The sequence below is a fragment of the Vipera berus genome (assembly GCF_964194415.1).
Source record: "Vipera berus genome assembly, chromosome: 2".
Lineage (NCBI taxonomy): Eukaryota > Metazoa > Chordata > Lepidosauria > Squamata > Viperidae > Vipera > Vipera berus.
In genome coordinates, this window is record NC_138203.1 from 137,959,745 (window position 1) to 137,986,758 (window position 27,014).

Consider the following 27,014-nt stretch of genomic DNA (forward strand, 5'->3'; position numbering starts at 1 on the left):
TAGTCAAATGGCCAAGTAGCTGCGAATTCTGAGAGTTGTTTCCCATATTTTTTGGAGATCACCAAGCTTGGGAAATGCACTTTTCCTATGGGAAATTCTCACATGAAAACTGGTCCCCTGCCATCATAGCAATGTTGACTAATTTCCAACAAAATTCTAAATACCTTGGGAATTTCAATGGAAAAGTATGAGATATCAATGTCTTTCCCAATGTCTGTCCCTATACTTTCAGAATTTATTTTATTTTTATTTTATTTTAATTCCATTTATATCCCGCCCTTCTCCGAAGACTCAGGGCGGCTTACAAGCTTAGCAGTAGCCTTCATTCTATGTATATGCCTGCTTGTTAGGGCTTTCACGCCCCCCCCCCCCAGCGGCATTATTACAAAGTCAGCTTATTGCCCCCAACAATCTGGGTCCTCATTTTACCTACCTCGGAAGGATGGAAGGCTGAGTCAACCTTGAGCCTGGTGGGATGCGAACCTGCACTAATTGCAGGCAGCTGGTGTTACTTAAGGAGGCATCAGCCCACTGCTCCACCAAGGCTCTAACAGATTAATAGATTAATAGAGTTGGAAGTGACCTTGGAGGTCATCTAACCCAATCCCCTGCTCAAGCAGGAAACCCTATACCATTTCAGACAATTGACTGTCAAATTTCTTCTTTAAAATCTCCAGTGTTAGAGCACCCACAATTTCTGGAGGCAAGTCATTCCCCTGATTATTCTCACTGTCGGGAATAGATGGGGTCTCTCCTTGACAAGTTTCCATCTCTTACTTCTCGCCTGCCTTCAGGTGCCTTTTTTATTTTTAAAAAAGTTGCCACAGAACATATTCCAATGCCAAAAAGCAGATTTTTAATTATAAATTTTATTAAAAAAAATAGTCTATCTTTTTACACAGGTGTCCATTCAGTCTGTTGATTCACAATAGTGCATGATTAGAGCGTAGTGCTTGCAATCAGATACCCATTCAAATTGTAATCTTTTGGGTACACTGTCTATGAGAAAATGTTTGTCATTACATTGTGGCTCATTTCGCATACTAAGCCAGTTGTATGTAGCAGCTGATCGTAATTTCCCCACCCCCCACATCACTTGAAACATCTATGGAGATTCTCGGTCATCCAGGTCATTGTTATCCCAAAGCTGCTTTTTCACGAGGCAACTAGACTTTCTTGTTTTTCTCTGAAGACATTTCACTTCTTGTCCAAGAAGCTTCTTCAGCTCTGACTGGATGGTGGGGAATGGAAAGATTTATACTCCTTGCAGACAGCTGTTCATTTGCCTTCTCTTAGAGAGTTATTAGTGCTACCTGGAGGCTTATCTGTGTCTTCAGGATCACTTGAGTAGTGTAAATGGGTGTGGAGCCTTAGGACTGTTGTAGATTGGAGATAGATGACCTCATATCCCTCCCCCTCTGTTGAGAGAGAGCTATTCAATTTTGACACAGATGGCCTCTTTGACCCCTCTTTCAAACCAGCAGTTGTCTCTGAGACCTGAGGAGAGCAAACCCATCAGGACAAGAGTCAGCAGTCCATCTGCATTTAAAAGACAAAGTCCACTCTTTCGAAGACAGCAAAATCCACATTTTGGACAGAGAGGACCATTGGTTTGAAAGAGGGGTCAAAGAGGCCAACTATGTCAAAATTGAACAGGCCTTTCTCAACAGAGGGGGAGGGATACGGCATCATCTCTCTCCACTTTACAACACAATCCTTTCAACAGTTCCAAGAAGGCTCCATACACATTTGCACTGTTCAGGTGACCCTGAAGACACAAATAAGCCTCCAGGTAACACTAATGACTCACTAAAAGAATGCAAATGACCAGCCATCTGCAAGGAGTATAAATCTTTCCATTCCCTACCATCCAGTCAGAGCTGAAAAAGCTTCTTGGGTGAGAAGCGAAACGTCTTCAAAGAAAAACAAGAAAGTCTCATGAAAAAAACACCTTTGGTGTCACTTGAAGCATCACTCTTGACCGTAACAGTAAATAACACAGGACATTCATCTTTCTCTACAGTAATTAAAAACTAAACATGGCTTTTTAGAATAATAGTCATAACATAGCCATTATATTCTCTGTCCATTTGTGTGGTGTGCCTATTCTAGATAAGATACCTTTATTGTTATTTTTTACTGTTGTCACACTGGCACACATTAAAAATGAAATTCTGTTGCCTGCTCTCAAAAGTGTACACATACATAACACACACATAGACATGCTACATACATACATATGTATATACCTAACCCTTAGATATAAATACATATAAATGTTAATCACTGTCCATCTTGGATACATAACAGAAGGAGAAAGCTTGAGAGTTCACAAGGTTTATACCGTATGGAACAAAACTGTGACTGAATCTGGATGTTCTGCTTCGGATACCACGGAGCCTCCTCCCAGAAGGTAACAAAGAAAACAGGTCGTGAAGAGGATGTGTAGTTTCCCAGACAATCCTGCTCAAGCAATGCTTATATGCTATGTACAGTTGCAAGAAAAAGTATGTGAACCCTTTGGGATTACGTGGAGTTTTGCATGCATTGGCCATCAAATGCACTCTAAACGTCATGTAAGTCACAACAATAGAAAAACACAGTCTGCTTAAAATAATACTACACAAACATTACCTGTTGTCAAGTTTTAATTGAACATAAGATGGAAACATTCACAGTGCAGGGTGGAAAATGTGAACCCCTAGCCTAATGACTTCTCCAAGAGCTAATTGGAGCCAGGAGTGAGCCAACCTTGACTCCAACCAGTGTGATGATATTGGATGTGTTGCTGACAGCTGTCCTGCCCTTTAAAAACACACACCTGTTTTGGGTTTACTGGTCTCAAGAAGCACCGTCTGATGTGAACCATGCCTCGCAGAAAAGAGCTCTCAGAAGACCTACGATCAAGAATTGTTGACTTGCATGAAGCTGGAAAGGGTTACAAAAGTATCTCCAAAAGCCTTGATGTTCATGTGTCCACGGTAAGACAGACTGTCTACAAATGGAGAAAGTTTAGCACTGTTGCTACTCTCCCTAGGCATGGTCGTCCTGTAAAAATGACTGCAAGAGCACAGCACATAATGCTTAATGAGGTAAAGAAGAATCCTAGAGTGTCAGCTAAAGACCTACAGAAATCTCTGGCACATGCTAACATTTTCGTTGACACATCTACAATAAGGAAAACATTAAACAAGAATGGAGTACATGGGAGGACACCATGGAGGAAGCCATTGCTGTCCAAAAAAAATATTGCAGCACGTTTGAAGCTTGCAAAAGAGCACCTGGATGTTCCACAGCACTACTGGCAAAATATACTGTGGACAGATGAAACCAAAATTGAGTTGTTTGGGAAAAACACACAACACTATGTGTGGAGAAAAAAAGGCACAGCACACCAACATCAAAACCTCATCCCCACTGTAAAACATGGCGGAGGGAGCATCATGGTTTGGGGCTGCTTTGCTGCCTCAGGGCCTGGACGGATTGTTGTCATTGATGGGAAAATGAATTCCAGAGTTTATCAGGACATTTTGCAGGAAAACGTACGACCATCTGTCCGCCAACTGAAGCTCCGCAGAGGATGGGTGATGCAACAGGACAATGACCCAAAGCATACAAGTAATTCAACAAAACAATGGCTTCAACAGAACAGAATACGCCTTCTGGAGTGGCCCAGTCAGAGTCCTGACCTCAACCCGATTGAAATGCTGTGGCATGACCTTAAGAGAGCGATTCACACCAGACATCCCAATAATATTGCTACACTGAAACAGTTTTGTGCAGAGGAGTGGTCCAAAATTACTCCAGATCGTTGTGCAGGTCTGATCTGCAACTACAGGAAACGTTTGGTTGAGGTTATTGCTACCAAAGGAGGGTCAACCAGTTATTAAGTCCAAAGGTTCACATGCTTTTTCCACCCTGCACTGTGAATGTTTCCATCTTATGTTCAATTAAAACATGACAACAGCTAATGTTTGTGTAGTATTATTTTAAGCAGACTGTGTTTTTCTATTGTTGTGACTTACATGACGTTTAGAGCGCATTTTATGGCCAATTCATGCAAAACTCCACGTAATCCCAAAGGGTTCACATACTTTTTCTTGCAACTGTATGCTATGTCCTGCATAGAAGAGTTTTATGAAAGAGTTGTATGCATATGTCTATGTACCTGAATATTTCAATCCAGAGGGATTTCTGTTATACAGAAAATGAGCTAAAACGTAGGAGAAAGTCATTGGATCAGAGCCACAATTGGCCCTGTGCCTCAGTTGCCCTGATCAGCCTCCTCCAACCTGGTGTCCTCCAGATAGGCTACAACTACATCTCCCAAATACTACAATGCTTGAGAAACCAGGGAGCTGTAAAGGAAGCATTTGTGGCACTACTACATAGGATATCTAGCTTCTAAACAGACATTAGCCTAGCCTACACTTCTTCTTCCCTTAACACACAGGGACACGGTGGCTCAGTGGGTTAGGACGCTGAGCTTGTCACTCAGATGGTCGGCAGTTTGGTGGGTCGATTCCGGAGTGCCACGTAACAGAGTGAGCGCCTGTTACTCGTCCTAGCTTCTGCCAACCTAGCAGTTCGAAAGCACGTAAAAATGCAAGTAGAAAAATAGGGACCACTACGGTGGGAAGGTAACAGCGTTCCGTGCGCCTTTGGTGTCTAGTCATGCTGGCCACATGAGCACAGAGACGTCCTCGGACAAGCTCTTTGGCTTTGAAACGGAGATGAGCACCGGCCCCTAGAGTCGGAAACGACTAGCACGCATGTGCGGGGCAACCTTTACACTTCTCCTTCCCTTAACACACAATACAGTAGTTTACACATCTATGGAGATTCTCAATCATCCAGGTCATGGTTGTCCCAAAAGTGCTTTTTCAAGAGGCAACTGGACTTTCTTGTTGTTTTTTTTGAAGACGTTTCGCTTCTCATCCAAGAAGCTTCTTCAGCTCTGACTGGATGGTGGGGAATGGAAAGATTTATACTCCTTCCAGCCTGCTGGTCATTTGCATTATTTTGGGCTAGTCGTTAGTGCTACCTGGAGGTTTATCTGTACCTTCAGGGTCATCTGAGCAGTGCAAATGTGTGTGGAGCCTTCTTGGAACTGCGGTTGTAGACTAGAGATAGATGATGTTGTATCCCTCCCTCTCTGTTGAGACAGGGCCTGTTACTTGTGAGAGTGTGCATGACCAAGTGACAAAATTAGTGAACCAGAGGAACGCTGTAGATATAATTTACTTGGACTTCAGTAAGGCATTTGATAAAGTAGATCACAACCTACTACTTGATAAGATAGAAAAATGTGGGTTAGATAGCATTACCACCAGATAGATTCGTAGCTGGCTGACAGGCCGTACTCAGCATGTGGTCCTCAATGGAACCGCATCTACATGGAAGGAAGTGTGTAGTGGGGTGCCCCAGGGCTCTGTTCTGGGCCCAGTGCTCTTCAATATCTTCATTAATGATTTGGATGAGGGGATAGATGGGGAACTCATCAAATTTGCAGACGACACCAAGCTGGCAGGAATAGCCAATACTCCAGAAGATAGGCTTAAGATACAGAAGGATCTGGACAGACTCGAACACTGGGCACTATCTAACAAAATGAAATTCAATGGTGAAAAAAGTAAGGTTCTACATTTAGGCAGGAAAAATCAAATGCATAGGTATAGTATAGGTGGTACCTTGCTCAATAGTAGTAACTGTGAGAGGGATCTCGGAGTCTTAGTAGACAATCACTTCAATATGAGCCAGCAGTGTGCTGCAGCTGCCAAAAAAGCCAACACAGTGCTAGGCTGCATTAACAGAGGGATAGAATCAAGTTCAAGTGAAGTACTAATACCACTTTACAATGCTTTGGTAAGGCCACACTTGGAATACTGCATCCAGTTTTGGTCACCACGATGTAAAAAAGATGTCGAGACTCTAGAAAGGGTACAGAGAAGAGCAACCAAGATGATTATGGGGCTGGAGGCTAAAACATACAGGGAACGGTTGCTGGAATTGGGTATGTGTAGTTTAATGAAGAGAAGGGTAAGGGGTGACATGATAGCAGTGTTCCAATATCTCAGGGGCTACCACAAAGAAGAGGGAGTCAAGCTATTCTCCAAAGCACCTGAAAGCAGGACAAGAAGCAACGGATGGAAACTAGTCAAGGAGAGAAGCAACCTAGAACTAAGGAGAAACTTCCTGACAGTTAGAACAATTAACCAGTGGAACAACCTGCCTCCAGAGGTGGTGAATGCTCCAACACTGGAGGTTTTTAAGAAGAGACTGGACAGCCATTTGCCTGAAATGGTATAGGGTTTCCTGCCTGAGCAGGGGGTTGGACTAGATGACCTCCAAGGTCCCTTCCAACTTTATATTATTATTATTATTATTATTATTATTATTATTATTATTATTATTATTATTATTATTATTATTATTATTATTTTTATTATTATTATTATTATTATTATTATTATTATTATTATTATTATTATTATATTATTATTATTATTATTATTATTATTATTATTATTATTATTATTTATTAATTATTTATTATTATTATTATTATTATTATTATTATTATTATTATTATTATTATTATTATTATTATTATCTGCAGCTGGGGTAAATTGGCTTATAATTGGCTAAATAGCTTGGAATTATCAGCTATGACTGATCACAGGTCTCCAAATTCTCAGGTAGGCTGTTTCCTTGTCTTGCTTTCTGAAATCCCCAGAGCACAGGGGATGTGACCCGGGTGTCTTCCACACACAGTGTTCTGTAGCAGAGCCATTATCCTTCCCCAGTTGTAGAAAATAGAAAAGGTTTTAAAATGTGAGGAAGAATGAGATGGAAATGTGCAAATGTGCTGAAGTTTTCCTTTGGTCAGAACTATGTTTATCAAAATGGGAGGGGACACATGTCCAACCCTAATCAGCGTTTCAGACCAGCCAAATTCTTTTCTCAGGGTCATCTGTACTTCTAGCTAATTAACTGGTTCTACAAAGCTAAACAACTACATACATTAGACATGGGTAATCAAGATACAATATACGGGAGGTGTATTGTCCCATATTGATAATACTGTACTGCTGTGGTTTTTATGATACTCGCCCTCCAAATTCTAGTCTTGTAAGCATGCAGTGTGCAACATATTAAAATACATCCATCTAAGTGGGTTTTAAGGTTTTCTGATAACCACCTCCAAATCTTATTCTGCCTGCCTCCCACAAGCATCACTCACATCTGTATCTAAACCTGAAAAGATGTCCTTGGCCTATATAGTTGATATCCCAGCCTAGGATATCTCAATTTCTCTCCTTGAGTTTGCAGGGGAGTTATTTTTCTAGGATGAATGCAGCTGTCTTGTGGGAGGTGATTTTTTTTCCTATGGTGTCTCAGAAACAGGCAGATCTAGAAGAGGTTCATTTTGTCCTTCTTTGACTGCATTCATTGCCACCCTCCCCTGTTCGCTTATGGTCACTAGCTGACAGGAGTCAGTCCCATCCCACACACTGGAGCTTGCCAAGTCCTTCCCACCTGGGCCTGGAGGAGAGACACCAAAGCGGGCAAGCTGGGTTTACATACCCAGACCAGGTGCTGCTGGAAAATAGATGGGGTTCCACAGCTTTCTCCTTTGGCTTTTTATGCTGGGACAGCAAAGTAGGTCAATGGATGCGCTGAGTAAAAACCGTAGCTGTGTCTCCTATGGATCCAATGCTCTGACTGAGGGACTGGAGCATCTTCAGGGCTTAATCTTGGAAGATGGCCGCAATGGCACAATCCAGTGTCCTCACAACCAGTGCTGTTTTGGCATCTGGGAACTGAACCATGGACAAATTCAAGCCAAGATTCAAGGTGAGGACAAATGGAAGATGCAACTGGGGAGTCTTCTCTGGGGAGTGAGGGTGAAATGGAAGCAGAATATCAGCAAGCACATTGTGAGTTTTCTGTTTCTGGCTAACAAAATGCAGTTGGATATATATATTTTTTAATCTAGGAATATGTGAGTTAGGGAAATAATTCTGTCTTATGCTCCTGTTCAAAAGTATGAATTTCAGGATCTTTATATTTTTGCCATAAAGCAAGAGATCGTAAAGTACATGCTATGTTCTTCAAGCAGGGTTCTCCAGCTTAAAATTTTACTAACCAATCTTGCTAACCCAGATTGGAAGTGGAGATTGAGTGTAGAAGACAAAACTAAAGATGCAACTGTTATTTCTGTGGTTCTTTGTCTGACATGCATCAAATTTAAAGACACTGTATGTGTGGATAGGAGGGCTTCTAAGGACTGATCTGTGTATTTTGGTGTCCCATCTCTGGCTGATTCCCAGCTGAATGGCTGAACTATACTTCCTGTTGGAGTATAGGAAGTAAAGACATGAAATTTGGAGTTGCCTCAGTGAAATGTATGTTCTTTCCTTGAAATTTGTAGTCATCAGGTATTCACTTACCTTCGTAAATGCATGCCAAAAACAAATGGAGCCTTTTCCATTGATAGATTTATGTTTCTGGTTGCTTAAACCTGTCTTCTCTAAAAGTAAGAAATAGAATGGGTTATAAGTGGACCTTGTATCTCGTAGTTGGGCGCACTTCATTATCTTTCATCTCAGGTACTGAAGTTTCTTATTAAGTGGAACATCAATCATGTTTTATTAAACATAGTGATATTGTTTGGAGAGACTGTTATATTTCTATTCATGGTGAAAGGAACTCACTTTGGCAGGACTTTTGTCTGTTTCATCTTCTCCTTATAGCAACCCTAGAAGGTAAAATAGGCTCAGAAAATAATCCCTAGTAGTTGGCTGAGGTCCACTCAATTAGTTTCATAGCTGAGTGAGGATTTGAATCTGCTTCTCTTAAATTTCTATTCTTTTGACCACTGTCACCCAGGTGTCAGCCACTCTAATAATGTTTAGCTTTACCTCTTTGAAGGTAAGAGAGATCAGGAAATAGAAGGGGTGTTTGCATCTCTAGAAATGTGTTTCCCAATAAGCATGTTGAATTATTTTTTATTTTTATTTTTATTCCATTTATATCCCGCCCTTCTCCGAAGACTCAGGGCGGCTTACAAGTTTAGCAGTAGCCTTCATTCTATGTATATGCCTGCTTATTAGGGCTTCCACACACACACCCAAGCGGCATTATTACAAAGTCAGCTTAATTGCCCCCAACAATCTGGGTCCTCATTTTACCTACCTCGGAAGGATGGAAGGCTGAGTCAACCTTGAGCCTGGTGGGACGCGAACCTGCACTAATTGCAGGCAGCTGGTGTTACTTAAGGAGGCATTAGCCCACTGCTCCACCAAGGCTCTTATATTAATTAATTAATTATAATTCTCAGCCAAAACCAGCTGTGAATTTGGAGAATTATATACCAAAATATCTGCAAAACAGCAGACTGAAGAAGGACTTCAGGTTTGTAGGGTGTTTTTTTAAAAAATCCCCAACTTTATATACTTAAGATCCACTACTTAGGACTTAAGTGTTTGACTAGAAATTCACTGAGCAAATATGCACTGAGATGAACAATGGGACAAGCATAGATAAATGTATTAAACAGTTAAGTATGAGCATTTGCTCTATTGGATATAAAGTAAATAAATGCCTTGTTCAGGAATCTCTCACAGTAGTGAGAGCAAAATTCTCAGCCTTTTCATCCATTTACTCGTTCCTGATTTTCCTCCTCCCCTGAATCCTCCTCTCCCCCCCGCCCCCGGAAATGAGATTCTCTTCATTTCAGCAACCAGCAAAAGATTTTTGAGTTAAACTGAAAAGCCAGTCGCTTGCACATCTTCTGCAAGTCGTCTAGAGATCTGCCCAGTACATTCCAGCCTATTTTTGGCCCATCCCTGCCTGAGAAAAGATTGTGGATTGGCTCTTCTTACAGAGATATCTCTACAGCTCTCTCACTTCTCCACACTAAAACACTCCTAGGAACTGCAGTTACCATGGTGAGCAGCGAGGGAGATAAGGTCAGAGTGCGCACTATGCAAGTGTGTAGCAAAAACACCATTCCTACTTTCCTTGTCTAACAGCCACACTTAACACTGGGCTACCAGAGGCTGGAAGGGGAGAGTTTAGCATTGCCTGAGCTTCCCATTTAAAGGCCCATACTCTTATTTTCTATCATGGGATTCCTTTTGCCAATTAGGCTCTGGTTCCCCGAGGAAAGCTAAGTCTGACGCCACACAATGCTTCCAGAGGAGCAGGGAGTTAAGGAGAGCATCTGGTTTGAAGGAAACAGGGATACTAACAGAGGTCAAGGTCATCTGAAGAGGTCTGACAGGGCGAGGCATTTTTGGTTGGAAAACCTTTTGATTTTCCACTGATCGATTGTGTAGGCTCTTCTTTGCGTAGGAGGGTGGCGAATATCTGTAGCTTGGGTGTAGGATGAGGGTGGAGATTCGTTCCCCCCGAGCTTGTGGGTTAGTTTCCAAACGTTTCGCTACCCGGCTAGGTAACATCTTCAGCAGAGTTTAGGGCAGGGGTCTTCAAACTTGGCCCTTTTATGACTCGTGGACTTCAACTCCCAGAATTCCTCAGCCGGCATGCCCTGGCTGAGGAATTCTGGGAGTTGAAGTCCACGAGTCATAAAAGGGCCAAGTTTGAAGACCCCTGGTTTAGGGATGTCAGTGTCTGTGTTTTTCTGCTTATAAAGGCTTTGTGTGGTCAGTAGGTCTTGTGATGGGTCAGGTGTGGGTGTGTCAAGTTTGGGTCTTGTGATGGGTAGGTCAGGTCAGGTGAGAGTCACTGGGAGGTGAAGTGCCATTTGGGAGTGATTGTGTGGGTTGTTTGAGGATTGGTGCCATCGCTAGTTGTTTGCGCAGTTGATTTGGATCCCGAGGGGTTCGCAGGCTGGTTGTGGGTCGATGTGTCTGTTGATGGAATTGCTCGTAGAGTGCCAAGCTTCAATGAACTGTTCAGTGTGAATTCAGTGTCAAAACCAGAATACATGAAAATCAGCTGGCAGTCAAACGCCACGATCCCGAATCCCTAATCTCTACCCACATTGACACCGAACAGCATCAATTTGATTGGAGTAATACTAGAATCATCAGCCACGTTACCACTCACCAGAAATGTGAGTTCATTGAAGCCTGGCACTCCACAAAGCAATTCAGAAACCAACCCACAAGCTCAGAGAACGAAATGCCACCCTCATACTTCTTTGTATGAGGCTCCTTTCAGAGCATTGCCTTGTGGCAGGCACGTATACTGTATACCAGTGTGGGCAATTAATTTTCCCACTTGAGAAATTGGGACTGTTATGCAATAGGATGAACAGCTTTTGATTAGCTGCTACTGGTAAGATTACATGTTACACCTTGTTTACATTTGATTTCTAATTTCTGACTGACCTCATGCAGGCTGGACAGGGACAGCCAGAAAGCCAAATATGGCTTAGGCCAGGGGTAGGCAACCTTGGCTCTTTTAAGACTCGTGGTCTTCAACTCCCAGAATTCCTCAGCCAGGCACGCTGGCTGAGGAATTCTGGGAGTTGAAGTCCACAAGTCATAAAAGGGCCAAGTTTGAAGACCCCCTGACTTATAAGAACAGTTCCTGCAGTCCCAGTTGTCATCTTTAGATGAATCCTGAATGGTTGTAGCATCCCTCAATCACATGGGCATCAAACGCCCTTCGCCCAGTGCGCTCCCACAGGGAGGGTCTGCTCAGGGTTCCGCCGGTAAGAGATTGCCGGCGGGTGACACCCAGGGATAGGGCCTTCTCAGTGGGAGCGCCTGCCCTCTGGAACCAGCTGCCGGTGGAGCTGAGGACTGCCCCCGACCTCCGATCATTCCGCCGGGGCCTGAAGACCTGGCTCTTTGAGCTCTCGGGCCCAGGCTGAGGAGAAAATAATTTTAATTGGGGTTTTTAATAGTACAGGGTTGATTTAATACTTTTTAACTTGGTTTTTAACTTTTGTATGTTTGATTTTTAACTCCCTGTTAACCGCCCTGAGTCCTCAGGGAAAGGGCGGTATATAAATGCAATAAAATAAAATAAATAAATAAATACATGATCACCATTTGCAACCTCCTGGTGGCTTCCCTATTAACATTTGTTGGAAGCCAGCAATGAAGATTGCAAATGGCAGCCACATGATATCAGGATGCTGTGATATAATTGCAAGCCAGTTGCAAGTACCTGACCCAAATTAACCTGACCATGGGGCTGCTGTGATGGCCACAACTACAAAGACAGTTGTAAGTTCTTCAGCACTGTTGTAACTTCAAACAGCCAGTGAACAAGTGGACATTAAATGAGGACTACCTGTATGCATGTGGTTATTTTTGAGATAGCACTATCCTGTGATTGCTCCAGAAATAGGTTTCCAAATTCTCCAGATTGATTGGTTTTTGTATCTGCAGGCAGCTTTTTGACTGTACCTTTGAAAGGCACCTATTACAATTGTGCAATAAGAGTTGAGAGGAAAATATAAAATGTGCAGATAAAACTGGATTCAGCTGTTATAACACTGGAATAGTTTAATGCTTCCGCTATGCTCTCCATATAGAGCTCTATCCATTATTTTGTGCATGTAGAGCTATTGATTCTTAATAATTCATAAGGAAAGTCCCACATAGAGGAACTTGATATGATGTGAAAACTGACATCATGGCCGCAAATAGATTTCCACATGTAATTATCCTTAGGGAACCTGTGTTAAAGGTTACATGCTAGGGCTGTGGGGTACAATGGAATGTGAAAAGGGACTGTTGAAGTCCACGAGTCATAAAAGAGCCAAGGTTGCCTAGCCCTGGCCCAGGCCATAAAATGCCCAGGTTTAGTGTACAGGTAGTCCTTGACTTACAACAATTCATTTAGTGACCATGCAAAGTTACAACGGCACTGAAAAAAGTGAGTTACAACTGTTTTTTCACACTTAAGGACTGTTACAGCATCCCCATGGTCATGGGATCAAAATTCGGATGCTTGGCAAGTGACTCATATTTATGACAGTTGCAGTGTCCTGGGATTATGTGATTTCCCCCTTTGTAACCTTCTGACAAGCAAAATCAATGAGAAACTCAGATTCGTTTAACAACCATGTTACTAACTTAACAACTGCAGTGATTCACTTTACAATTGTGGCGAGGAAGGTCATAAAATGGGGCAAAATATACTTAACAAATATCTCACTTTGAAATTTTGGGCTCAGTTGTGGTCGTAGGCCGAAGACTACCTGTACAGTCTCAAGTAGAGAAGAAGAATCAGGTCCTAGAGCAGGGGTAGGCAACCTCGGCTCTTTTATGACTCGTGGACTTCAACTCCCAGAATTCCTGAGCCAGCATGGCTCAGCTTGGAAACCTCTCCCTTTTCCCTCAGCATGGCTGGCTCAGGAATTCTGGGAGTTGAAGTCCACGAGTCATAAAAGAGCCAAGGTTGCCTACCGCTGGCCTAGAGGAATGGATCTATTATTTTCTGGCCAGATGTGTTGGGACTATGACTCTCGTACCTGCCCATCCAGAATAGTCTCAGTTGCGACGACTAACATCATGAGCCCAATGCATATGACTACATTGTGGAAGGCTGCTCTTTTGATTTATTTATCAGATTTGGCTTTCATTCAGGAGCTCCTGCCTTCTATTTTTTTCTGTATATTTGGGAAGGATCCCAGATTCCAAGAGGATAGCTTTGGGGATGAGGAGGAATAAATTGTGGAGATCAGACCTTAAACATTAGCGTTTACAGTTGATTCTTGATTCTGCTCAGACAGCCAAACTCAGATCCAGGCAGAACCGTGGACTCCCTGAAGTGGCCTTGAATGTAATTCCTTTCTCTCCCCCTCTCTTTTGAAGTCTCAGTAGGGGTTTTTTTTCCTGGCTGTTAAATAAAAATACAGCAATGAACCAACTACGGCATAGTTGTTAATAATAATAATAATAATAATAATAATAATAATAATAATAATAATAATAATAATAACAACAACAACAACAACAACAACAACAACAACAACAACAATAACAACAACAATAACAATAACAATAATAATAATAATAAAGTTGGAAGGGACCTTGGAGGTCATCTAGTCCAACCCCCTGTAAGGAATAAAATCCAGTCCTACCCATGTTTAATGCGAATGTTGTGGCAGTCCTGTTTTACAACCTTGCAGATCTGAAGGATTCCTTTTAAATGTGAAACTGGGCCCCCAGCATCCTACATCTATGATCATCCCCTCTCCCATGTTTCTGTGTTACTGATGTGACTCTTTCCATGCTTCTGATGGTGGATGAACTAAGACAGGGGTCAGCAACCTGAAACAGTGAAAGAGCCACTCGGAACCGGTTCCCTCACAAAAGGAAAAACTGGGAGCCGCAAAAAATGTGTGCGCATGTGCGTACATGCGTGCATGCGCAGAACAGGGTTTGACTGAAGAGTGGAGCCAAGGCAAGATATGCACCTACCCTGCATATTTGAATTGATTGGTTGAACTTTTTTACTCCCACATTTTTTTTTTGGACTGCACATGGCAGAGGACCGGGAGCCGCAAGAGACGGCTGAAAGAGCCGCATGCGGCTCCTGAGCCGTGGGTTGCAGACCTGTGAACTAAGGGATGCTCCCAGATGTGGAAAGGGGAGGCAGTCATAAGAGGTCTGTGCATGGTTCATTTTCATCCTCCTTGATGGACAGCACAAAAGGGAAAGAAGCAGTGGGGAAATAGAGAAAAGTAGCAAAGTAGAAGAAAAAGCCAGACCTCTCTGCCATAAATTTCCATGAATGAGGTTCACAATTGTACATCTCTGTGCTTTATCAGAATTCTCCCAAAGATTCTGGGTTGTGTGTGTGTGTGTGTGTGTGTGTGTGTGTGTTTGTGTGTGTGTTATCAATCTAGATATATTCATTATGTTTTTAAGAGTGTATTCCAGAAATTCAAAAGGGGGGATAACAACACGACTGTCCACAACCTGTACAACTTATTCAATCTTGTTTAGCAGTCTCCTAATTATAATATAATATATTTATTACACTGTTATTTTATTCTTTTGCTGTTTGTATATTGTTCTTATTGCTGTTTTGGAAGTCTGCAACACACTTAGAGTCGGGCATGATTGCAGTGGCATATTAACCCAGGAAATATGTATATATATGTGTGGGCCTTCAAGTCAGTTTTTGACTCCTGGAGACTGCCTGGACTAAGTCCCTGCAGTTTTCCTGGCAAGGTTTTCCAGAAGTGGTTTGTCATTGCCTCTTTCTTAGGACTGAAGAGAGATTGGCCCCGGATTACCCCAGGGCCCATTAAATCCCACACATTCTTTGGTATGGAATGGCTTGTCCCCAGAAGTTGTGGATGCTCCAACACTGGAGGCTTTTAAGAAGAGATTGGACAACCACTTGTCTGAAATGGTATATAGGGTTTCCTGCTTGAGCAGGGGGGTTGGACTAGAAGACCTCCAAGGACCCTTCCAACTCTGTTACTCTGTTCTGTTCTGTTTTCCTTTCCAACACTTGCCAGGTAAGATTTAATCTTTGCAGAGATGGTTTCGTGAACATTGTCCTCCCGAATTCCCTCCTCTCCTCACTTCCTTTTCCACCCCATTCCGGTCCTCTCCAAACCAGGTTGCTGGATTAGTGAAAAGGAAGCCTGTGATTCTCCAGCTTGTGAGTTTCATTCTTCGGCTGCCATCACCTTGTCCTGTAGGTGCCGTTCTGATCTGTGTAATGCTAACATCAGCTATGCCAAGCCGGGAAACAGAGCAGGTAAGAAAGACATCAGAGGTCAGGAAGGAAGTGGGATGGGTTGGGGGAAGGATGGGGGTGGGGGTGGGGAGGATTTATGGGTCACACAGCAGAACAATTCAGGTGGCAGGGAAATTAAGGGTCTAGTATTGTGCAGAAGGTCTTTCACGTTTCTTTCTTCTCCTTCCTGTTTTTGTCTATTCTTCTCCTTGCCAGCAAATCTTGAGACTCTTTGGTTTTTCCTTCCCGCAGGCTCACCAAGAGATGCAGAGCTTGGCATCTGTGGATAGGTGGGGGCGTGAGGGGGAGGGAGGAGAATTGCCTTTGTCTGAGAAGGGCCCTTAACTCAGGAGAGACCTTGAGGATGCCGAGAGAGCACGCCAGGTCTCTGAGTCAGGCTGAGAACTGCTTACCCCAAAGAGGGGGATTTGCCTGGACAAAGAATAGGCGGTGTAGTCCTATTTATAGGATGTTGTAGGGCCTTTTGAGGCAAGAAAGAGGGACGAGGGATTAATATAAAATGGGAGTAAATTCACTCCTGCATGCTAATGCAGCTTTCTCCAACCCGCTGCTCTCTGGAATTCTGGAAGTTGCAGTCCCAACACTTCTAGAGGACATGAGATTGGATCCCATCACGTTTAGACTTTTCACCTGGCATGACACCGAAGGGGTTAAATTTCATAGAAGAGTTTGGGAAATCCCGTATATTAAAAAGATGACTATCGTGATCTGGCAACCCTAAGAGTTCTGTTCTGTAACTTCTCAAAGCCAACTTATCAGAGATTCTATGACATCCCCCCCAGTCTCCCTCCTTTCTGTCTTGTCTTGTGAATGAAAGAAACTTCCCCATATATTGCGGGTAATGTTTCTTGCACTTTTTAATTTGACAGAGAGCCTGATCCAACTGAAAGATAGAGGGAGGCTAGCAAAGAAGGAAAGGGAAGTAGCCCCTCCCCACAATCTCCATCAGCCCTGTGCTTCTGAAGCTGCTTGTCCTCTGTTGATAAACAGTCTCCAACCATCCTCCACATCCCCCCTCCCCACTGTGATATTTAAATTATTTAAATTTGGAATTATGATTCTTCCCAAATTATGAAGCAGAACAGCAATTAAAATGGAGTTCCAGCTTGGACTTTCTCCTTATTCTTTGGGCTTTACATCAAAGCCTACAAGAGAAGGAATATTAATCGTGCAACCCAAGAGTTGTCTATCATTCGCTTTCGCTTTCTTGGTGGCTGAGCACATTTCAAGAAGAAGAAGAAAAAGAGAACTAGATTCTGTAATCAAAAGTCCTTATAGTTTCTATTTCCCCTTTTGCAAAAACATACACACACACACACACCACTCTGCTGCTCACCATCTCTCTGATGCTCACACACACACACTCACAGCCTTCTGTGGTGGTGTAATGCCATATTATGGCCTTCAAACATTCAAAACCCATGGGGAGGACATAGGAATGTTGGCTGCAGAGAGGAGAAGGAATGGGCTGGTTCTTATAGGGAGGGAAATGTTTGTTTTCCCCCTGCTTTAATTTTAATTAAAACTTCAGAGGAAAGGGCTAGGAGAAGATGGCAAGAAGCAGATACCGAGGATAGGCAGAGAGGTTGGAGATGGGCATGGGGAGGCCCATAGGCACATGGAGATGTGGAGGAGCGCCCAAGACTTAGAGCCAAAAAATATATACAGCTGTTGCTTGGGAAATAGGTCGCAAGAGATTGCTCTCCTCCTCTGAAACCTGACATTTTTCTCCACCCTTCCTCCCCTTATAATATGACATCTGTGATCTCCTGTTCTATCTCTGCAGCCCAGTCCTTGTCCAGTCCCTTCAGGATTGTCTGGATCGCCGTCACCTGCCTACTGATCCTCCTATGTTTCTCAGCATTTCTAGGTATTGCAATTTCAAGGAAAGTATTTGAAGAGTTGGCTGCACAAAAGATAGGAGATAGGAAAAGTGAAGAAAAGCTCCCCTAACAGTCTGGGACACCCCTGGAAAATAGCGACACATTTACAGGATGCACATCCATTATATTGAAAAACGTGTAAAACGCTGAGCAAAGCCCTTAGGGTGAAAATTGGGGGGCACACTAGAAAAATCAAAGAACCCACTGCTGAGTGCCTCTCCTTCCCTCCTGGCCACTGGCCATCCCTTTTACAGGAAGTCCTTGCCTTATGGCCAAAATTTATGTGGCTAAGTGAGACGGAGTTAAGTGAATTTTGCTGCATTTTATCACCTTTCTGGCCACAGCTGTTAAGCGAATCACTACAGCTGTTAAGTTAAGTAACACGGTTGTTAAGTGAATCTGGCTTCCCCATTGACTTTGCTTGTCAGAAGGTCGCAAGAGAGGGTCACGTCATCCCAGGAGGCTGCAACCGTTCGTCAGTTGCCAAGCATCCAGATTTCAATCATGTGACCATGGGGATGCTGTATGGTTTGTAAGTGTGAAAAATGGTCATACAGCAAGTTGCTTTTTTCAGTGATGCTGTCACTTTGGTCACTAAATGAACAGTTGTAAATTGAGGATTACCTGTATAATATTCAGACAGGAGATACCACCAGCCTTGCTCTTGCTTTTCTAGTAGTGATGAGGTATGGTAGCTCTAAGGCACGGGTAGGCAACCTTGGCTCTTTTATGACTCGTGGACAACTCCCAGGATTCCTGAGCCAGCATGGCTCAGCTTGGAAACCTCTCCCTTCCCCTCAGCATGGCTGGCTTGGGAATTCTGGGAGTTGAAGTCCACAAGTCATAACAGAGCCAAGGTTGCCTACCCCTGCTCTAAGGCAGGGATCCCCAACTGGTGGGCTGTGGCCCACTAGTGGGCTGTGAAGGGTTTGCAACCGGGCCGCAGAAATGGCTGGAGAGCACGCAGGCACACACTTGCATCCTCACTTGCGCGAGCAGTAAACAAGCATGCACGTACTTTAAGTGAGCGGCAGGCTTGTGTGCACACCACTAGTGCAAATGGAGCTGCGCGTGCATGCGCTTGCTGGCCACTCACATGGAACCATCCCTTCTCTCCCCCCACTGGTCCACAAAGCCAGAAATGTTGGGGAACTCTGCTCTAAGGGAAAGAAGCAGGCAAATCAGCAAAGTGGCAATGATGTGAAAAGTAGAATCTCGCTCCAGGACCTGTCAGAATCTGTTGCCCAAGCTGCAAAGATATGTCCACATCACTACAACCTTGCCTTAAGACTGTATTATACCAGGAGTTCATAATTATAACGTACATTACCATGAATATGTACGATTGTTTGCAAGAAAATATACTTTTTGAAACAGAACCACGTGGGGGCCATCCTTTTGTGCATACAGTGTAAAATTTGCATTCAGTCATGGAACGCCTGTTGGGCATGCAGAAGATCCCTGATCCAAGTTTCAGCCTACTCAAGTAGAGTTGGAAAAAAAACAAAACCTATGAACATGTTAGAGAACATGTTGCCAATCAGTGCTGACACCACTGAGCTCAATGGATCAGTGATCCGATTCGATATAAAACAGGGCTACCAAGAATTGGGAAGCAAAAAAGCTGGATGACAACTAGGAAACCTTTCGGTTGTTCAATGGGCTTTTGTAATTGAAATTTGATAGCACAACATAAGGGAGCTTCTTATATGCTCGTGGTCAGATTGTATAGCTTCTCTGCCCTGTACTTTTACTTTTCCCTTGAATAGCAAAAATAAAAAATAAAAATAAAAATTCAAATATACTATTTGCCTAATTTAGGAAGGATATAACATTGGAGTATGTCATTGAGGAGAGAATCTCTTTATGTGACCTTTTAGTTCTAAGGCATTGGAAAGTTCATGCAGTGCTACTAAGACCAAAAGAAACTGGAGAACTCAACAAGGTAACTGCAGGCTCAGAACTAAAGGATGAGAAAAAACTGCCCAGGCTAGAGGTTCCAGATCTTCAATTCATTCAGGTATGATTCAGTTTGCGAGGAATCCAAGCCAATAGGAGTCACCACCACTAGGCCTACCAAATCCACTGCAAAAAACCAGATGACCACTACATGACAGGCATTGGAATTTCTGTATCTCTCTGCTGCCATCTAGAGGTCACCTTGAACTCTGCAGGCCACATGTGGTGTTGTTAGTTGCGAAGTCATGTCCGACCCATCGCGACCCTATGGACAATGTTCCTCCAGGCCTTCCTGTCCTCTACCACATGTGGTAGTCCTGCCATAATTTGCTTTTTTCTCTCTATCTTAATGGCAATGTCAAGATAGCAGTTGTTTGGGGTGGTCAGAGGTTTCCTTCACCTGCCTGCAATTCCAAATAAGGCAGTTCCACATTTTGACAACTAAAAAACTATTCAGGCACCAAATTATGAAGCTCTAAGAATGTGTGCCACTGACCAGAGTCCGGTGATTGCCAGTACAGGCAGTCTTTGATTTATGACCACAATTGAATCCAATATTTATATTACTAAGTGAGACAACTGCTAAGTGGGTTTTGCCCCATCTTACGACCTTTCTCATCATAGTTGTCAAGTGAATCACGGCAATTGTTTTGTAACAGGGTTATTAAGAGAATCTGGCTTCCTCGTTGACTTGGCTAGTCAGAAGGTCGCAAAAGGTGATCACATGACCCTGGGACTCTGCAACCATCATATAAATATGAGTTAGTTGCCAAGCGTCTGAATTTTGGTCACATGACCACAGGGGGGCTGTAATAGTCGCAAGTGTGAAAAACGGTCATAAGTCCCTTTTTTTTTAGTGGCGTTGTAACTTTGAACAGTCACTAAATGAACTGTTGTAAGTTGAGGACTACCTGTACTTAATTCTAAAACTGTTTGTTAGTAACAGAATTAGAGAACGTATCTCCCAACCAGCATGTAATAGTTTAGCCTTTCCTCCAGTACTATCTACTTTACTCTCTCGTCCTCTACTCTAGATTTGGGTGAAAAGTAGTTTGGAATCTCTAAGCAAATGCAGATAATTATTTGCTGTAGGTCTGAGAAGATTTCAGTTATATAAATGAAAAAAATAATTTCCAGATTAAGCCTAAAACAGGGGGTCCCCAACCCCTGGTCGGTGGACCAGTGCCGGGCCGCAGCATGCCAGCAACCAGTCTGCACAAACAAGCAGAGCCCCATCCGCGGGATGCAGGCAGCACACAAAACCATGCACACTCCGGTCCGTGGAAAAACCTTTCTCTGTGGAAACGGTCCCTGGTGCCCAAAAGGTTGGGGACCTCTGGCCTGGAAGATGTAAACACAAATGCTCTTCTCATATTTCCTATCAAACTATATATGCATTAGAAAATTTACTTCAATGTGTTCTCTGCCCAACTCCCATGAACTCTGGTTAAAAAAATAAAAAGTTTTACACACATATAAAAATATAAAAACTACTAAAAATATTTGGGGACACATGAAGTTGGCTTTTCTGATTTTCCAAGGAAGGAGAGAGATTCCAACCATTTCTCAAGGAAGAATTTCCCTTAGCACAGGGTGGACTTGAAGTCCCAGAATTCCTGAGCCAGCATGGCTCAGCATGGAAACCTCTCCCTTTCCCCTCAGCATGGCTGGCTCAGGAATTCTGGCAGTTGAAGTCCACGAGTCATAAAAGAGCCAAGGTTGCCTACCCCTGCCTTAGCAATAATAGCATCATGGATAAAAGGGCCCTGATACAGAAGTTGCTTCCTGATGTCTTCACCTGGCATTTAATTGACATTTGGAAAGCTAGAAGCTTTGGTTTGTTAGGAACATGATAGTCCAGTGAAAAACAGGGCATTCACCCACATGTTTGCTACGTCTCAACTGAAGGAGTGCAAGAACACCAAACCCTACAAGTGATAAGTTTTTTTAAAAAAAAAATCTTTTCTCTTTTAGAATGATTTCTAAGGCATGTTTATATCAGATGGATGAGGCAGTAGAAGAGGTGTTTACAAATGCAGAATTTTTCTGCCCAGGTGTGTAATCTCCTGAAACACCTTTAAATATTTCACTATAGTTGGCAGATCGTGTTGGATCTAGTAAAAAAGAAAAGCTAACCACCCATACTTGAAGATTGCCTATCTTGCCTTAGTTCCCCCCACCAATAAAAAGTAACCCAGATATTATACTGGCAAATGTCAAAAGAGTTAATGCTATTTTATCAATACCTTCTAAAATTCCTCAGGTAGCATTCATCTGAAATGGGGAAAAAGCACCCAAATAGGGTCTTATTGCCAAAATCTGATAACAGATTTATATTTGTCTACTGCTTTAGGCAGCAGACAAATATAAACATTTATATAAATATAAGATATAGACAGATAAATATAAATATAAAAAAAGTTTTCCTCTATGACAGAGATGTATCTATACCTCCACTCGCTAGGATTCATCTGGGCACCCCCTTTTTTATGTAAATTGGAATTACCAGACCATCATTGCATTACAGGTAGTCCTCGACTTACGACCACAATTTGAGCACAAAATTTCTGCGGCTGAGACATTTGTTAATTGAGTTTTGCCCCATGTTTTGACCTTCAGTTGTTAAGTGAACCGCTGCAGTTGTTGTGAGTGATATTGCTGTTCAGCGAATTTGGTTTTCCCATTGACTTTGCTTGTTAGAACATCACGAAAGGTAATCACGTGACCCCGGGGCCACTGCAACTGTCATAAATATGAGACAGTTGCCAAGTGGCTGAATTTTGATCACATGACCATGGGGATGTTGCAACAGTCGTAAGTGTAAAAAATGGACATGTCACTTTTTTCAGTGCTGTTGTAACTTTGAACAGTCACTGAGCTGTTGTAAGCCGAGGACTACCTGTATCAGCTGGAAGCTAGCTTTATCTAGAACAGGGAGGTCCAACCTTGGCAACTTTAAGACCTTGAAGGACTTAACTGCTTGAATTCCCCAACCAGCATAGGAAATATCATAGGCAGGGTTAGACAACCTTGGCTCTTTTATGACTCGTGGACCTCAACTCCCAGAATTCCTGAGCCAGCATGTCTCAGCTTGGAAATCTCTCCCTTTCCCCTCAGCATGGCTGGCTCAGGAATTCTGGGAGTTGAAGTCCACGAGTCATAAAAGAGCCAAAGTTGCCTACCCCTGTATAGGGGATAGAAAATAAAATCAGTGTGCAAAGAGCTTGAATTTTCTTGGTACGGTTGAAAAACAACAATCTCCTACATAAAGCATTGCTAGGAACTTAACTAATCCTTTCCCTTAATTTTCTTTTTGGAACAGCTTCTCCATGAAGGGCAGCTTTCTAAACTGTGGCAAGGAACCTTCGGCCAGCAACCTGTGGCCATCAAGGCATTTCCTCCTTTGTGCCACCAACAATTTGCATCTGAGTGGGCTGTGTACAGCCTCCCATTGATGAACCATGAAAATGTGGTACGCCTTGTGACAGCTGGATATGGGGGACCAAGTGAAGAACAGGGTGGTCTCCTGGTATTGACACTGTACCCATTGGTAAGAGCCATGGGCAAGAATGCCTGAAAGTGATTGAGGTTAGATGTTAAAAAATAAAAGTGGTCTTATATATGTCTGCATGCAGAGAGCTAGTTTGGTCTAGTCAGCAGGATTAGGCAACCTTGGCTCTTTTATGACTCGTGGACTTCAACTCCCAGAATTCCTGAGCCAGCCACGTTGAGGGGAAAGGGAGAGGTTTCCAAGCTGAGCCATGTTGGCTCAGGAATTCTGGGAGTTGAAGTCCACGAGTCATAAAAGAGTCAAGGTTGCCTACCCTTGCTCTAAGGCAGCAGGTTGGAAAGAGGGAGACTGGGAGTTCTAGTCCCACCTTAGCCATGAAAGCCATCTGGTTGGGTTGAGGCTGGTGATTTTAGGCCAGTCACTCTTTCTCAACCCAACCAACTTCACAGGGTTGTTGTTGTGGGGAAAATAGGAGGAGAGAGAGAGATTGGATTGTTCACTCCCTTGAGTAATTTGCAAAAAAAAAGTGGGGTAGAAATAAATAAATGAAATAAAAATTAAACATGCCAACTTTCAACAGTGTATACCAAGGTATACTTTCTAGCCTGTAATGTATTCCTGTCATTACAATCACAGCACAATCAAGAATAGATGGATAGTACTAAATCGACTGCTTTGATTAAAGAAAAGAATACAATTAATTTTGTTCCTACTGACTTCCTACAGAAGTCAATGCTTTTTTTCTTTTTTCCTTTATCCTATATTTTTTCCTCTTCCCCTTTTCCTCCCTTTTTCCTATTATTTTCATTTTTTCTTTGTATCTCTGTATATTTTGATAAACTAATACTGAAAATAAAAATATGTGCATTTTGAAAATAAACAAGAAAACAGTTAATCTTCAAAAAAAACCCAAGAACAGAAGTATAGTTTACTTTTTGCCATGGATGTTACAGATGTGGAATTTGTAGGCGTAAATTCAACTTTTCTGGATGCTCAGATTGCTGGGATTTTTTGTGACAAAGAGTACATTTCTACATCTTAAGGCTTTGCTGAAGTATTATGAAACCAGGATTTGTTTTTCAGCTCTATTTCCAAATTATGTCATAGAGTAGAGTGGGATGATGGGGATGTGAAGGAATTGTTAATTGCTAAACCAACTGAAGTAGGCAGCAGTATAATATTACAATAACACATTTAATAAGTAAACAAGATATAAAAATCTGAGCCATCCCCCCAATGCATAATGAGAACCAGATGGTCATGGTTTGCAGCTCCGCTCCCTACAACCCAGGAACTTCTCTTTCATTCCTATTCATTCTTCAATAGCAGACATGTCAAACACAAGGCCTGGGGGGCAGATCTGGCCCGCGAAGTGGTTTCATGTGGCCCATAAAGCCATCCTGGAAACAGTGAGGGAACGGCCCCTGCTGCCTTGGCACTTGCCCCGGTCCCATCTCCTCCTACCAGAGACCCTCAGATCTGTCCCATTCCTGCCCAGGCCCCATAGGCACCCTTGATGCAAATGATGTAGAGCTGGCCACGCCCACCCAGTAGGCCAAATGCACTCTAGCCATGCCCACCCAGTAGGCCACGCCCACCCAGGCCATACCCACCTGCCCCCCCCGAGGGCAACCACAATGCTGATGCGGCCCTCAATGAAATTGAGTCTGACACCCCTGTTCAATAGCAATAGCAATAGCCCTGAGACTTCACAGTGCTTTACAGCCCTCTCTAAGCGGTTAGCAGAGTCAGCATATGGCCCCCAACAATCTGGTTTTTACCGACCTCAGAAGGATGGAAGGATGAGTCAACCTTGAACTGGTCAGGATCGAACTCCTGGCAATGAGCTGAGTTTGCCTGCAATACTGCATAATATCAACAAATAACTCTAGAGTCAAATAAAATAAACTTAGTCAATATCTAAGGAGCTGCCCTAAAGAAGAAGGGATCGACCTATTCTCCAAAGCGCCTGAAGGCAGGACAAGAAGCAATGGATGGAAACTAATCAGGGAGAGAGCCAACCTAGAACTAAGGAGAAATTTCCTTAGAACAATTAATCAGTGGGAAGATGTGCCTCCAGAAGTTGTGGGTGCTCCAACGCTGAAAGCACCTACAACTTAAAGAGCTTGGACGACCATTTGTCTGAAATGGTATAGGGTTTCTTGGTTGAGCAGGGGGTTGGACTAGATGACCTCCAAGGTCCCTTCCAACTCTGCTATTCTGTTATTCTGTAAATCTATGTCTATAATAATGATATCCTCAACTGCAATTAATACTGATAGAATTTCTAGTTTTCTGTTTTTATCCTCAATACTTTAAGCTTTCTAGATAACAGTATGGGGAGCTGTGGTGGCGCAGTGGTTATAATGCAGTACTGCAGACTACTTCTGCTGACTGCCAGCTGCCAGCAATTTGGCAGTTCGATCCTGACCGGCTCAAGGTTGATTCAGCCTTCCATCCTTCCGAGGTTGGTAAAATGAGGACTCAGATTGCTGGGTGCCATAGGCTGACTCTGTAAACTGCTTAGACAGGGCTGTAAAGCACTATGAAGCGGTATGTAAGTCTAAGTGTTATTGCTATTGCTATTTATAAATTTTAAGCGTAGTACATAACTATTGCTGCACTGAAGTCTGCATTGAAATAATACAACCTATCAAACATTAGAAGAAAAAGAAGAAAAACTATACCTGGGCATCAGAGCAGCCTATTATCCAAAATTATTCTGCTATCCTTCACCGTAGCCATTAAAAGATGAATGCTGATGTCAACCATCTTGTGTTTGGGCCTAAACTGAGTTAGTTGCATTTTCTTGAAAGGGATCCCTACGGAACTTCCTCAGCCAGCACATTTGTTCCTGGAATATCAGCATCCGGCTTGGATCATCCCTTGCCAGAGGCCTTGCTTTCTTACATGAGGAGAAATGGAAGGAAGGTAGGACACCAAGAATATCCAACAGGAAGCCACAGAATGATCTGTGTCCTGCAGACTTCCTGATGAACCACTGAGGTACCATCAGGGGATGGAGCTGACTGTGTATCATCTACAGGTAGTATCCAATCTGCAGGATATCCCCATTGTCAGACCCACCCAGATGAGTGAACTACCAAGATGTTAGTACAGGTAGTCCTCAACTTACCACAGTTCATTTAGTGATTTTCCTGAAGTTACAAAGGTGTTGAGAAAAGTGACTTATGACTGTTTTTCACACTTATAACCCCTGCAGCATCCCCATGGTCACATGACGAAAATTCAGATTCTTGGCAACTGACGCATATTTGTGACGGTTGCAGTGTCCTGGGGTGACGTGATCCCCTTTTGTGACCTCCTGACAAGCAAAGTCAACGGGGAATCCAGTTTCGCTTAACAATCCTGTTACCAACTTAACAACTGCAGTAATTCACTTAACAACTGTGGCAAGAAAGGTCATAAAATGGGGGGCAAAACCCACTTAATAACTGTCTTGCTTGGCAACATAAATTATTGTTGTACCTGTATTTATAAAATCCTCAATTCAATATGTAAGTGTTATATTCGACTGAGGATTTTGTAATGAAAGAGGGAACCGCAACTGCAGGGAAGAGCTCTTTTTTATATATATCTTTGGGGGGGGGGTGTCATGGGAGAAGAAACAAATAAGAAAACAGCAATTTTATAATAAGAAATAAGCTAAGAGCACAGGTACAGTATAGGTGGTACCTTGCTCAATAGTAGTAACTGTGAGAGGGATCTCGGAGTCCTAATGGACAGTCACTTCAATATGAGCCAGCAGTGTGCTGCAGCTGCCAAAAAAGCTAACACAATGCTAAGCTGCATTAACAGAGGGATAGAATCAAGATCACGTGAAGTGTTGATACCTCTTTACAATGCCTTGGTAAGGCCACACCTGGAATACTGCATCCAGTTTCTCCTTCCTGATCAAAGGGCGTGTACGTTTCGATACATAGAAATGTATGTAG

At 42.9% G+C, this 27,014-nt stretch overlaps 1 protein-coding gene across 1 annotated transcript in view; it reads left to right on the forward strand.

Annotated features, from left to right (window-relative positions):
- Positions 1-7,670: 7,670 nt before the first annotated feature.
- AMHR2 (anti-Mullerian hormone receptor type 2) overlaps positions 7,671-27,014 on the forward strand; it is a gene marked incomplete at its 5' end in the record, with an annotated part of 32,786 nt that continues 13,442 nt past the window's right edge. The window contains 6 exons of the mRNA XM_081318975.1: positions 7,671-7,857; positions 15,565-15,705; positions 17,492-17,575; positions 19,469-19,608; positions 22,870-23,097; positions 25,875-25,989. Of these exons, the coding sequence (XP_081175101.1) occupies positions 7,671-7,857; positions 15,565-15,705; positions 17,492-17,575; positions 19,469-19,608; positions 22,870-23,097; positions 25,875-25,989 (895 nt within the window). The remainder of the gene's footprint in view (positions 7,858-15,564; positions 15,706-17,491; positions 17,576-19,468; positions 19,609-22,869; positions 23,098-25,874; positions 25,990-27,014) is intronic.